General features: G+C 44.2%; 1 protein-coding gene and 1 long non-coding RNA gene across 2 annotated transcripts in view; both read right to left on the bottom strand.

Moving 5' to 3' along the window:
- LOC310759564 overlaps positions 1-14,272 on the bottom strand; it is an 18,813-nt gene extending 4,541 nt beyond the window's left edge. Inside the window, exon 1 of the long non-coding RNA XR_014546416.1 lies at positions 13,677-14,272. This is a non-coding gene — a long non-coding RNA (uncharacterized lncRNA). The remainder of the gene's footprint in view (positions 1-13,676) is intronic.
- On the bottom strand, positions 596-1,943 carry LOC310759000 (uncharacterized protein; the record flags this gene model as incomplete). Its single annotated transcript, XM_083605764.1, has 2 exons — positions 1,796-1,943; positions 596-1,676 (listed from the first exon to the last, which is right to left on the bottom strand). The coding sequence occupies exons 1-2, from the start codon at positions 1,879-1,881 to the stop codon at positions 596-598; spliced, it is 1,167 nt and encodes a 388-aa protein (XP_083461890.1). The 5' UTR covers positions 1,882-1,943.

Raw genomic sequence — 14,272 nt, 5'->3', positions numbered from 1 at the left:
AATACTTTGGCCACCTCATGAGAAGAGAAGACTCCCTGGAAAAGACCCTGATGTTGGGAAAGATGGAGGGCACAAGAGAAGGGGACGACAGAGGACGAGATGGTTGGACAGTGTTCTCGAAGCTACCAGCATGAGTTTGACCAAACTGCGGGAGGCAGTGGAAGACAGGAGTGCCTGGTGTGCTCTGGTCCATGGGGTCACGAAGAGCCGGACACGAATAAATGACTAAACAACAACATATATAACACTGGGCAACAATTTTTTACTTTTTGAATGTTGTCTAGATTTCTACAACTGATTTAGGGTATTTTTGCACTGCTGAATCAGGAAATGGCATCCGTTTCTCTCCATCAGGTCAGGTTTTTGTGTTAGGTTGATTTGAAAAAAATCAGATCTTGTGACAAAATCGATTACATTTTTGTGGCATTATCAGCTGTTTTTTGTCAACACATATCATCCTAAATATGTTTTTAAGAGAAAAAAATGTTTTTCCAACAGCATATATTGATTACCTGATAGAAACATCAATTACTGTAAACTGAATGGTGGGCATTGATAAAGGTAAGTACACGTAAATTGCATGTTTTTTCAAACTTCAGGGCTTGAACTTCCGTTTCTTGGAACTCCTGGAATGCTCAGCGGCAGGGAGGTCTCTCTTCAGAGTCCAACAGTAGTCAGCCATCATGACTGCGTCCCAGTGACCCTGATACCTGGTCTCCATCTCTTTCATGTCCTGATGAAATCTCTCCCCCTGCTCGTCACTCATTGAACCCAGGTTCTCAGGAAACAGGTCCATATGTGAAAATAGGTAGTGCATCTTGACGCTCATGTTGCAGCCCAGGTTTGTGAAAGCAGTCAGCATGTTGTTGACAAGTTCTGTGTAGTTTCTGGCCTTATTATTGCCAAGAAAGTTCTTCACTACCAGAACAAATGCCTTCCAAGCTTCCAGTTCCACTTCGTTCATTGAGTTTCCGAACTCTGGATCTCTGATGAGCTGACGGATCTGAGAACCGTCAAAGATGCCAGCTTTCAACTTCTCCATGGTCAATCCTGGAAAAGCCTGGTACAAGTAAGTGAAGCAGTCACCATCCTTGTCCAGAGCCTTGGTGAACTGCTTGATTAAGCCGAGCTTGATGTACAGCGGTGGGAAGAGTATTCTGTCTCTGTCCACCAGAGGGTCGTTGATGACGTTCCTTTCTTTGCAAGGCACCAATTCCTTCCGCACAGGCCAGTCCTTCTTTGTGTAATGCTGAGCACGGTCCCTACTATCCCACATGCACAGAAAACATGGGTACTTGGTGAAGCCAGACTGTTGTCCCAACAAAAAGTTCACCATCTTCAGGTCAACACAAATAAACCACTTATGCTGATCATAACCAATTTTCTCCAGCACATACTTCACCGCTTTATAGTTCTCCTTCAGTGTAGTCGAGTGAGCCAGGGGTATAGAGGCAAACTGCTTGCCGTTGTGTAGCAGAACACATTTCAGTGATCGCTTGCTGCTGTCAATGAACAGTCTCCAATCTTTGGGTTCGTACTGTGGAACTCCAAGCTTGAGCAGAAGCTGTGCAATATCTGCACAGTACACCAAGTCCTTCTCTTCCGAGAAAAAACGGAGGTACTCTTGATGTCTGTTGCAGAAGAAGCTGATGCGAGCACTGTCAGAGAGGAGGTTTCTTTCCTTCAATCTGGATGCCAACAATTTGGCAGAGTCCTTTGACAAGCTGAAGTCGCGAACTAGATCATTCAACTCCTTTTGGGAAAATGGATGTGGAGCATCATCTTCAAGAACCACTTCTTCTTCTTCATGTCCTTCAACACTGGAGGCATCTTCGTCACTAATGTCAGGAAGTTCTCCGAAGATAGGCACTGGAATTTCATCACAATGAGCTACAGGAAGACTTGCTGATTGAAGATCAGGATACTTGAGGCTGCTCCGGTTCTTTCTGTTTATCCCCGTCACATCAACAGCGCAGAAGTAGCAGTCAGTGACATGGTTTATTGGCTCCCTCCAAACTATGGGAATTCCAAAGTTCAGACTCCTCTTGCCATTGGTCCACCCACGTAGAGTCTCGATGCATGCCTTGCACACCATGTGTGGCGCCCAAGCTTTATCCTGGTCACCAAGTTTAATACCAAAATAACTTTATGCTTTGCCGCACCAATTTATGGAAGATTTCGAGGTTTTATGACTTCAAACTGATCCCTTTTCGACATAATCACCCAGAACTATCGGACCTGAATACTTCTTGTCATTAAAATAATCATTTCCAATCAAAACAATTATTCGGCACGGCATTTTACCCCCACCAACTTCTAAAATGCTCCACATAAGCGTACATGTGAACAAAAACGTAAAAAAATGACATGTGGCCATAGCTCAAAAACTTGACCTGATTGAGCAAAACCAATGTGATTTTTGGATTCAGCGCGTCAGATTCGTCCTAAATCATCTGAAAAAACGCAGACAAGAAATTTGTTGTTGACCAGTGAAAGCACGTGTAGTTTTTCATTAAACTCTTGTTTCCAGGCTCTGGCGTCTTATTCCAACTCAATCCTCTTGCTCCGTGTTGTAGTTGTGGATCTTTCCCCAGTTGAGTGATTTATTGGAGTATTTGTTTTGTCTGTATTTTCATTCAAGGTTGCATTCCATCTTGATAATACAGCTACATAGTGATCTGACTGTAGCCAAACATGCAGAGCAAATCTTCCAGACCTTTTCTCTCAGCCATTGGATCCCATCCTGCTATGCCTTCCCCTCCAGTGCCCATTGTAACACAAGTCTCTCTCAAATTCAGCCTCTCCTCTGCTCCACAACAGTCTAGCTGCAAGTCATTTTTTCACTGCATTCCTTCTTCCACAGCACCCCATCTGGAGATGGTCATAAACATCATCCATTCACTCCTCAGTCAAGGGGGAGGGGTGACATAGTAAAGTTGTATTAAATTCCTTGTAAAACACAAATAAAATGTCTTCCTCCCCTTCTCATCTAAGAAGAAACACACGGACAACTACACATGCCTCTTTTCATTGTGCAGGGGAGGGCAGAGGAAAAGAAAACAATATCCAATAATCATAAGAAAACAAAAATCACCCAGCCTTCCCATTTTCCGTTCATGGCTGTTGCAGGGATTTTTCAAAGCTTTCAAATATCATTCAAATGCCTTCAAAATGTCTTAGTTCTTTTGGCAGCTGATTAATCGCAGCTCATTTGCATTTCTTGCTTTGAGACCGCCTCATGATTTATCCAATTGGTCAAATTAAGGTGGAACTTTTCCACAAATCATGCTGGAAAACGGAGGCTCATTCCTCGGCAGGGGATCACTCCCAGGTTGCTCCCATTCTGCCTTCTGAAGTAGCAGACTCAGGTCACATGGATCAGCGGGTGCCATAGTTTTTCCAGTACCCCCAGAAAATTCCAGGAGGATTTATGCCTCATTTCCTTCCTCCCCACTGCCTGAACTTCTTCATAGACCCCGGAGGGGCTGCGGAGAACACCCACCATGAAACGTGGGCATGGCCAGAAAACCTGCCCACAGTCCTTTTTTCCTCTGTGTGTTATTTAATTGGCAAATACAGAATCTAATTTATATTTCTTTCTTTCCAGTCTTAAGAGAGGAAGGATTTGAACTACAAACTCTAATTTAAGAGCTATTATGCAGTGCTTGAGCCGATATATTTTAAGGTTACCAGATTTTTTTCAATGAATCCGGGGATGCCTTTTTTTTTTTTAAAGAGAAAAAAGTTATTTTTTAAAAAAATCAAGAAGTAATATCTTCTGTGGTCTCCTCTGTCGCGTGGCCTTCCTCTGGGCCCCAGCCTGCTCTCTTGGGCCGCTAGCCGCCATGGAGGTAGGCTCGGGTTGGGCCTGGGCTCGGCCACATGTCCTTGCCCTCCCGGTGCTCTCCTATCTCTTCTCTTCAGCGGCAGTGGCAGCGGTGCAGCAAGGTCGGGGCTTCTTTCTTTTTTCTCCTCCTTTCTCTTTCCTCCTTCTCCTTCTCCTCTCCCCTTTCCTTCTGCGTTGGCTCCGGGGTTTTCCTGGCCCCAGAGCACCACTGGGTAGTTGGCCAGGCACTCTCACTCCCAGCTCGATTTGGGTCACGGGGGGGAGGTCAGTGGATCCCCCAGTTGACGCGCCAGGCATCCCCAGTTCCCTTTCAGTAGTGGCGGCAACAGTGGCAGTCTCAGCAGCCTGGAGCCACTCTGGTAGCTTCAGGAACTGCTCACTGCCGTGGCACCCGCCATGTTGCCTCTCTGGAAGTCCCCATTTGATGTGTCTTGTGCCATTGAACCAATCATGCGACGTTCATTCCCTACAACACTTAAAGTATAAATCCAGGGACATTAAATGAAATCCAGGGGCATTCCGGGGATGGATTTTGTCAGGGGACAGATTTGTAAATCTGGGGACTGTCCCTGGGAAACAGGGATGTCTGGTAACCACAATATATTTGCCTTGCTCTAGATGCTTGTCAGGTTCCCAGAGGTTTATTTTTCCCCTCGTACGATGATGCATGTCTTCTTCAGAACATCTGAGGCAGGCTGTGCCCTTGGACACACACAGCCCAGTCCAAAGGAGAGTTAGGTATCTCCTGACCACCTCTCATCACTGTAGAACAATCTCTGCTAGTGGGAGTGCTAGCAGGCAATATCTTAGCTTGCCATAACTCCAACTGGAAGTTCAACATATGTTGTGGTCTGATTGTGCAGAGATCATACAAAAGTGTAACAAGCAAGTAAACACTTTCCCCCATTGCTTTCCTTATCACAAAAAGTCTTGGTTGGGGTTGTTGGGTGGTTTTTTTGTGTGTAAAAACAGGTTTGTTCCACAAGAACTCCAAACCAACTTTAATTGTGTAAACTGAATTTGCCAGGATGTGATTGAATCCCACCCTTAGTCAAGCTAGCTAGCACAAGGAACTTCTGGCTGCCTCCAAGATCAGAAGATCTGAGTCTTCCCCTGTCTCTTGCCAGTAAGTAATGTCTAGTAAAAGCAGGGCCAGCCCAAGACATTTTGGCACCTGAGCCAAACCACAAAATGGTGTCCCCTTCCTCGCCAGGGAAGAAGGAGCAAGTGAAGATCTATATGAAGAACAAAGGGGGGGATCTACACTGGGATCTGCTGCCCCTGTGGATCTTGTCACCTGAGGCTATTGTCTCACCTTGCCTCACCTTGCTTGCTGGTCCTGAGTAAAAGGCAGATGGTATGATTCAGGCAATACCAATGAGACGGAAACATGGAAGGTGCCTAAAGAAGCCAGGGTGGCTATCTAAAGAACTTTTAACTGAGTTAAGATTAAAAAAGGATGTGTACAAAAAATGGAAAAGGGGGGAAACCACCAAAGAGGAATTCAAACAAATAGCCAGCACATGTAGACACAAAGTCAGAAAAGCTAAAGCACAGAATGAACTCAGGCTTGCTAGAGAGGTTAAAAGCAACAAAAAAGGCTTTTATGGGTATGTTCGTAGCAAAAGGAAGAACAAAGAAACAGTGGGGTCACTCAGAGGAGAAGATGGTGAAATGCAAACAGGGGACACAGAAAGGGCTGAACTCCTCAATGCCTTCTTTGCCTCAGTCTTCTCCGATAAAGAAAACAATGCCCGACCTGAAGAATTTGGAGCAAATGATTCAGCAGAGGAAACACAGCCCAGAATAACTAAGGAGATAGTACAAGAATACTTGGCTAGTCTAGATGTATTCAAGTCTCCAGGGCCAGATGAACTGCATCCAAGAGTATTAAAAGAACTGGCAGATGTGATTTCAGAACCACTGGCAGTCATCTTTGAGAATTCCTGGAGAACAGGCGAAGTCCCGGCAGACTGGAGGAGGGCAAATGTTGTCCCTATTTTCAAAAAGGGGAAAAGAGAGGACCCAAATAATTACCGCCCAGTCAGTCTGACATCAATACCAGGGAAGATTCTGGAGCAGATCATTAAGCAAACAGTCTGTGAGCACCTAGAAAGGAATGCTGTGATCACCAATAGTCAGCATGGATTTCTGAAAAATAAGTCATGTCAGACGAACCTGATCTCATTTTTTGACAGAATTACAAGCCTGGTAGATGAAGGGAACGCAGTGGATGTAGCCTACCTTGATTTCAGCAAGGCATTTGACAAGGTGCCCCATGATATTCTTGTAAAGAAGCTGGTAAAATGCGGTCTTGACTATGCTACCACTCAGTGGATTTGTAACTGGCTGACTGACCGAACCCAAAGGGTGCTCATCAATGGTTCCTCTTCATCCTGGAGAAGAGTGACTAGTGGGGTGCCACAGGGTTCTGTCCTGGGCCCGGTCTTATTCAACATCTTTATCAACGACTTGGATGATGGACTCAAGGGCATCCTGATCAAATTTGCAGATGACACCAAACTGGGAGGGGTGGCTAACACCCCAGAGGACAGGATCACACTTCAAAACGACCTTGACAGATTAGAGAACTGGGCCAAAACAAACAAGATGAATTTTAACAGGGAGAAATGTAAAGTATTGCACTTGGGCAAAAAAAATGAGAGGCACAAATACAAGATGGGTGACACCTGGCTTGAGAGCAGTACATGTGAAAAGGATCTAGGAGTCTTGGTTGACCACAAACTTGACATGAGCCAACAGTGTGACGCGGCAGCTAAAAAAGCCAATGCAATTCTGGGCTGCATCAATAGGAGTATAGCATCTAGATCAAGGGAAGTAATAGTGCCACTGTATTCTGCTCTGGTCAGACCTCACCTGGAGTACTGTGTCCAGTTCTGGGCACCACAGTTCAAGAAGGACACTGACAAACTGGAACGTGTCCAGAGGAGGGCAACCAAAATGGTCAAAGGCCTGGAAACGATGCCTTATGAGGAACGGCTAAGGGAGCTGGGCATGTTTAGCCTGGAGAAGAGGAGGTTAGGGGGTGATATGATAGCCATGTTCAAATATATAAAAGGATGTCACATAGAGGAGGGAGAAAGGTTGTTTTCTGCTGCTCCAGAGAAGCGGACACGGAGCAATGGATCCAAACTACAAGAAAGAAGATTCCACCTAAACATTAGGAAGAACTTCCTGACAGTAAGAGCTGTTTGACAGTGGAATTTGCTGCCAAGGAGTGTGGTGGAGTCTCCTTCTTTGGAGGTCTTTAAGCAGAGGCTTGACAACCATATGTCAGGAGTGCTCTGATGGTGTTTCCTGCTTGGCAGGGGGTTGGACTCGATGGCCCTTGTGGTCTCTTCCAACTCTATGATTCTATGATTCTATGATGTCATGATCAGAGCTCCACAGCTTCTGCTGTCTTCAGAAGACATTAGCAAGAAGATGTGGGGCAGCTGCTCTTGCAGGTGACCAGGCAATCACTGAAACATCTGGCTCAGCAAGTTCCTTCCCACCTTGGGATTTTTTTTAGTCAGCTTATCAGTTTATTAAATAAATGAATATCACAAGGTATGATCTGTAAGCTTCAAGCTATTGCAAACTTCTGGTACTGCAGTTTGTGTCCCTCTCCCCCCCCCCCTTTTAAAAAGAGCAAGATCCCTTGTTCTCCTTAAGGGTTGCAGAGATGAAAAACATTTTGTTTTGCACCTTGTCTAGCTTGCAGTAGCCACAGATCTCGACACCATCTGTGTGTGAGACACAGTTCCTCAGACAACGACTCAAAGCAGCGGCTGGGCAGCAATGCTGCTACTGAGTGCTTTTCAGTCGATTGCAGACTCCAGTGCTACACACACCACTCCTGACGATGCTGCCCCACTGCCCACAATCGCCCAGTCCTGGACACACACCTCCCTTTCAGCCCCTCCCTCACAAAGGGGAATTCTCAACGTGGGAAGAACCCATAAGAAAAACACCTGAAGAAGGACAAGCTTTGCTACTGCACTTCTCAGGCTCTTCCTGGAAGCCTCATTCAAGAGGCTGTAAATTGCTCAAAGGCAAAATGATGCTAGGTGTATGAAAGAAATAATAATAAACAAGCAAAAGCACTTGCTTTTACCTGAGAATTCCCACTCTCCCTTGATATGGTGTAGCCTTAAATAATTTCTTATTTTTTTAAATTTTGAAAGCAGAGCTGTGTCCACAAGGTGGCAGTGTTTCCCACAGAAAGAAGAGTTGAGCTGCTTTCATATTACAAATGGCACTAACATTCTCTCATAGATTTTATTTCATGCAACTATTTGCATCCAAAGCAGCCCTTAAGACTTTTGTATACAGCCCCTTACCCCAATAATTCCTACAGTAACCCCTGAATATGTGCCAAACCAGCAAGGCAAACAGACAACAGCAAGTCTCTGCAGAATGCACAGCAGAGAACAAAGCACCCTATAAGCCCTTGCTAAAAGTAAATCAAAGGTTAAGTAAAATCACTCAGGCAGGTTTGTTGTGAGGATAAATCCCGTGCCCCCCGTGCACCTGTTTCCTTCCAGCCCTGATATTCTTGAGTCTCAGCTCTTTTAAATGTTTGAAGCTGTTGTAGATGTACCATTCTAAATACTGTGGAAATTAATCATAGCTCTAGCTGTAGTAAAAAGTTGAAGCCCTCGCGCTTATGCCTAGACCAGAAATTCTTGCCACCACAGTACGGTACTACAAATAATTTTGCTTCACCCACACATCACACTTCAAATGTAGCAAGGCAATCTACTTCAGGATTTTGTGTATGACAAATCTTAGCACCAAGTAACTGCCTGCATCACATAAGTGTGTGTGTGTGTGTGTGTGTGTGAAGTCTTTATTTTCTGTTTCTAATCATTTTTTGCAATTTCTTTTATTCATACTGTGACTTAACAAAAGGCTTTGTTTCATTTCTGGGTTTCCTAAGCAACTTGAAAAGGTTCAAAATTTCTGTATCCCAAGTCTTCCTCTCATATTTTCATGTGACGAGGACTGCATGCCAGATTGACCACTGGCTAGCCGGCTCATGAAGAGGCCATTGTTGAGCTCAGAAAGGCCTGCCTGTGTCCAGGGGACTCTGGGAACTACGAGAATCATTGCTCAGCACTTTGCATATCTCGCCCCTGCTAGCAACTGTGCCAGGATTCCTTCAGCTATGTGAGCCCTTCTGTGAATACCACGAACCAAACGGGGCACATATTTTAATCCACAGTCTTTCATATTCACACATGCATGATCACTTTTTCGTACAATTCCCCCCTCAACACTTGTAGAAAATCATGCTTAAATATAGCTATGTCAGACCCTACAGCAACTGAAAGAAGCGAATGTCACACTTCGCTCTGCAAAATGCAAGTTTGGAGTCCAACAAGTCTGCTTCCTGGGGCATATTACTAATGCAAATAGGATGAACTCAGATCCAGAGAAGATCACATCAATTGATAAATGGTGAACTTCTTGGGATGATTTTTGTTAAGTAATTTAATTCTCTGAAATTGTAAATGCTTGTATGCAATACTGTGTTAAATTTGATTGGTTGGTAACTAAATTCTAGAGAGTTATCTAGTAGTTTTCATGTGATTGGCTAATGATGGTATCTATTGATGGAGAGACTCCATTTTATGTGAAGCAAAATTACTGTGTTTTAGAACGCACTGTGAACACTGCTAAATCCATAGCGGACACCAGAGTGTTGGGCCTGGACAAAATAATCAGTTTGGTGGCTGGGACTCTTAACAGAAACAGAAGAAATGAAGAGATTTCTGGCTTGCCTTCAGAAGGGTAGCACTCACCATGTACCACTAAGGCTGTTGCACAACCTCTCTCATTACCAGGGAAACTGGTATCTTCTGCTCATGAACTACTATTTCTCATTTCCAGAAAAAGCCACATTGGCTGAACTGACTTCTAATATGGTTGTCCAACATTTCCAGGCATGGGGCCCCACAGCTTGTGAGGAGTGATAATGGACCTCAATTCTTTACTGCAGAGATTTTCAACCTTTTTGAGTCCACGGCTCCCTTGACCAACTACATTCTTTCTGCGGCACCCCTGTGGGGCTCAGAAGCCCAGTTATGTCACCCCTTGCCTGCAGAGCTGGCAGCTCCTCGCCCCTTTTCGAAGACCCTCCCTTGTGGAGTGTTCCCTCAGCATCCTCTCCCCTCTCCTTGGGAGTCCTCTGGGCAGCTGCTGCCATGCTGTCTCTGAGCTTGCCCCACCCCCACCCCAGAGAGAGGTGCCTCCTCACACTGCCCCACAGGGGCCTGGGACTTGTCCATCCATTCTCACCAGCAAGGGCTGGCAGACTGGGTGGCTGGGCTCCCTCACCCACTTGCTTGCTTACTCCGAGGCCGCCTCATCTCCTGGCAACCAGCATCCCCTGGCTAAGCCCCAGATGCATGATTCTCCTGTGAAGCTTGTAGCTAGGGCTGGGGCAACAAACAGCTGTGCAAGCCTTCGGGAGACAGAGATGCTAGAGGGTATCAGAGGAGGGAGAGGAGGAAAGAGGGGCAGAGGCCAGTGTTACCTGCCGCACCCCTGACCATCATTCAAGGCATCCCAGGGTGATGCCCCCCCCATTGTGCCAGGGTGATGCCCCACCCCCACCACACCACACTATGCCTCTGGGTTTCAGTGTGTAGTCTTTTCATTAGAGTCATTGGCTAAGGTCCCAGTCTTGTTTTCTTTGCATGCAGAGACCCCAGTACAAGAACCTGGTAACTGATCAAAGTAAAAATTATAACATACTTTATCAGTCAGTCTTTATTTCAACAGCAGTCATTCCTGGAGGATGCGTACCCCATTAGCCATCAATCATTGTGAAGCTCTAGCCTCTCTGCACACAATTTGAGCTACACAAGTAACTCAAAGTTGACTTGACAGTTACGTTTTTCAGAGTATCGAAAATTGGTATTTCACTCAGAAATTATCACAAAAATATTTGGCATCTACTTATTTGAGAACTGACGTGTGTGTGTGTGTGTGTGTATCCTGCATTCAAATTTAGATGACAACAAAAGATAAATCATGTACCACAGAGTACATCTGTTTTGTCCATATTATTGTAATGTGATACAAAATTGGCTGTATCTTTTGCATTTGTGGTAAAGTCAGATGGTATATGCAAGATACATAATGTTCAGAATTTTCTTGAACTAAATAAAATAAAAACAAAAACCTCCCAATTTACACTTCTGGTCTATTTTGCACCCCCTTTTCCTGCTTTATTTTGGCTAAACAACCCACTCTCCATAAAAAGAGAGGCAGCTTTGTTTAATGCAGAGACACAGCTGGAATCTCTTGCTGCCCTCCGTTATGCAGAATTATCTTCCGTTAATGGTTTGTGCCCACATCCCTGTTATTTATTCCAGCGAACTATGAGCTCAGCAATAAAGCAGAGCACCACTGAGATAATAAACTGAAACGTTAAAAAAAGTAATGCTTCCTTCTTTGAAATTTGATTCTTTCCTGTCTGCTATCAATTCATGGGTTTTGTGATGAATACAATTCCACACATAATTGAATAGCAATCAGATTTGGAAGTGAGACACAGCCTATCTATAGATGGCTGTCTTTTGGAAGCATGTGATTTGCTTCCCCCGGCTTCTGCCATGAACTTAGTCCTGTTCTAGCAGCAGCAGTTTGATAACTGTGTACGCGTAATGGAGTAATTTTAGTTTCAGTGCAGTAGAAGTCTCTTCTCAAGTTTTTCCAGGCTGGAGATAGACAATAGATTTTTCAGAGACTTGAAGGTTTGGAAGAGGGGTCAGGGCTTGTGAAGTGCAGGCTCATCTTGCCTAGGTCTGCTAGTATATTGTTGCAAAAACCTACGTAACAGTTTGACTGGAGGCAACAATGGGACAAAAAAATGCAGCAAGGGAAGTGATCCCTCTAGCAAGCAAATTTCTATTCTGATGGTAATTATTGTCATTCTGCAGTCTAATTGCAGTTACATTTCCTGATCCTTTACTACTCAAAACAGGTGTGCAATTTCACCCCAAAGAGTAAATCTGCACTCATTTTTCTTTTAAATGGGTGTGTGCAGGTATGCAGGTCTTCCACTGACCAGGTGCTTTAGGTAAACACTTAGGTGAACTTTAGGTGAACACTACCCAGTGGGGATTTGTCAGGCCCACCTCTTCACAAGATGCAGTAAGACACTTCAGCAGTGTACCATTTTTCAGCCTCATCTTGAATGTGGTATGATAGTACTCTCATTGAATCATAGAATCATAGAGTTGGAAGAGACCACAAGGGCCATCGAGTCCAACCCCCTGCCAAGCAGGAAACACCATCAGAGCACTCCTGACATATGGTTGTCAAGCCTCTGCTTAAAGGCCTCCAAAGAAGGAGACTCCACCACACTCCTTGGCAGCAATGTGTACACTGCAATGTGTACACTTTCCTATTATGGTTTCTAGTCATTTTGTTTTGACTTACTATAACTTCTGCTCGATTCAGCCCAAAACACCACTGCACAGAAAAAACTGAACAAATATACCCAGAGGCAGGGATAATTCCAATATGACTCCATTAAACCTCTGAAAAGTTATTGAACATGTTGACCTTAGCTGTGATTCCTGCACTGCGGGAGGTTGGAAGCTGCGCAGAGGGCCTGGGGCAACCCAGCCAGATGGACGGGGTATAAATAATAAAAAATGTATTATGGAATAGGAGGTCCATATTTTCATCAGAGAAATGTTGGAGGGCTGAGGCCTCTTTGTGCTTACTCCATTACCTGGCTACCTCTAGGCCCAAATTTCTCTCAAAATGCCCCAAAGTGATAAGAAATGAATATAAGATTGTAACCTACATAATCAAGTTCATTATGAATGTTTAAAAGCATGAAAAATCTTCTCTGCTCCATAATACATCACACACGTTTGCCTTCAGTTCCTGATATCTTTTCCAGTTTTGTATTTTGAAATAGGTTAGGCCCGAACAATTTGATTGAAATGTGAGCAATCAAAATAGATGTTTTTCTCTGTGTTCAGTTAGGCTTTCTCATGGTTTCAGTGCATCAAAGGCAATTTCATGGAGCCATTTACTATTTCTCTTCTGGGATAAATGTAGCTTTTTCAGCTTTTGCTATCACCTCTATGTGTTAACTAGGAGAAATGAAAGGACAATATTTCTGCTGCCAGAAAAAGGGGCTGCCAAGGACACTTGCCTAAAATAAAATAATTGCCATTTCCTTCCTCATGAGTGTGCCTGAATGAGGAAGGGAGGCATAGTGTGACACTGCAATTTTCTCAGGCAGCCGCTTGCTATGGCACAGAATAAATGTGCTCCAGCCGGCTCTCAGCTGTGTCTCCAACTGCTTTCCAAAGGGATTGCTGCTGATAGTCTGGGACAAAGCGCACCAGTCCACGTCACGGGCAGATTTATTTTAAAACCAGTATGTGCAGTTAATTACCATGCTGCGGAATGCAAGAGGAGCGTGAGGGAGAAGCCAATCAAAGCTGCAGCTCCCATAGCAGCTGCTGTATGGATGCCTTTCCAAATAACTCAGCACAGCAAGTCCTTCACGGCAGCAGGTTACCATGGGAAATGACGGATTTCTGCATCTGACCATGAATGCCCCCCAAGTGGGGGGAAAGTGTTTGTTTCCTTTAATTTATTACGTTTCTATCCCACACTTCCCTCAAAAGATCCCGGGACAGAAAACAATAAAACAGCAAAGAACTACAAATATTTGGAAACATATATTCTCACACCTAAACAGATCCTCAACCCTGCTATAGAAATTCCACCACAGGGCTTATCTGCAAATAGCGCTTTTGCCTGTATCAAAAAGGCAATATGCTGAGTTTACCTTTGGGCTCAAAGTTCTGTTATGAAATCACAGTAGTATTTAACAGATGGATTGTCGTTGCTAAAGAACCAGAATGAAGCTTTAACAGAGAGGGAAGCTGGCAAAAAAACAAGGTTTTAATCCTTGGCCTTGTCACATGACCAGATTTAAGTTTAATACTATAGGCTCTCTAAGTCACTGTTGAGCAGCTATATAACAGAACATCTGTTTGTACTTGCATGTATGCATCAGAAGTAGTTGATATTATCTTTGTATTTTGTGTGCTCGCTTCGGCAGCAGATATACTAAAAATCTTTATATTTTGTTTTTCTTGGATTTTTGTTTTGCCTGTTGTAAATAAAACAGTTCTTTCAAGGCCTTTGCTGTATCAGTATTGCACATTAAGAAGTTCTGAATAGGTGGGTCTCATCGTGTAATGCTACTGTCTACAAGTATTCTACTGATGTACCTGAATGCCTGTGGCACTCACATTCACCCTCGTATCCATGTAATAAAGCTTGGGAAATTGCCCCTTTGTCAAAACTCTGTCAAAAATTGTGTGTGGTCAAAGGGAAGAAATGAATGTTCTGTGAGCTGCCCTGAGACCTCCTGGTATA

This window comes from Podarcis filfolensis, assembly GCF_964270895.1.
Source record: "Podarcis filfolensis genome assembly, chromosome: 3".
Classification (NCBI taxonomy): Eukaryota; Metazoa; Chordata; class Lepidosauria; order Squamata; family Lacertidae; genus Podarcis; species Podarcis filfolensis.
This window is presented reverse-complemented; position numbering and strand designations above follow the sequence as displayed.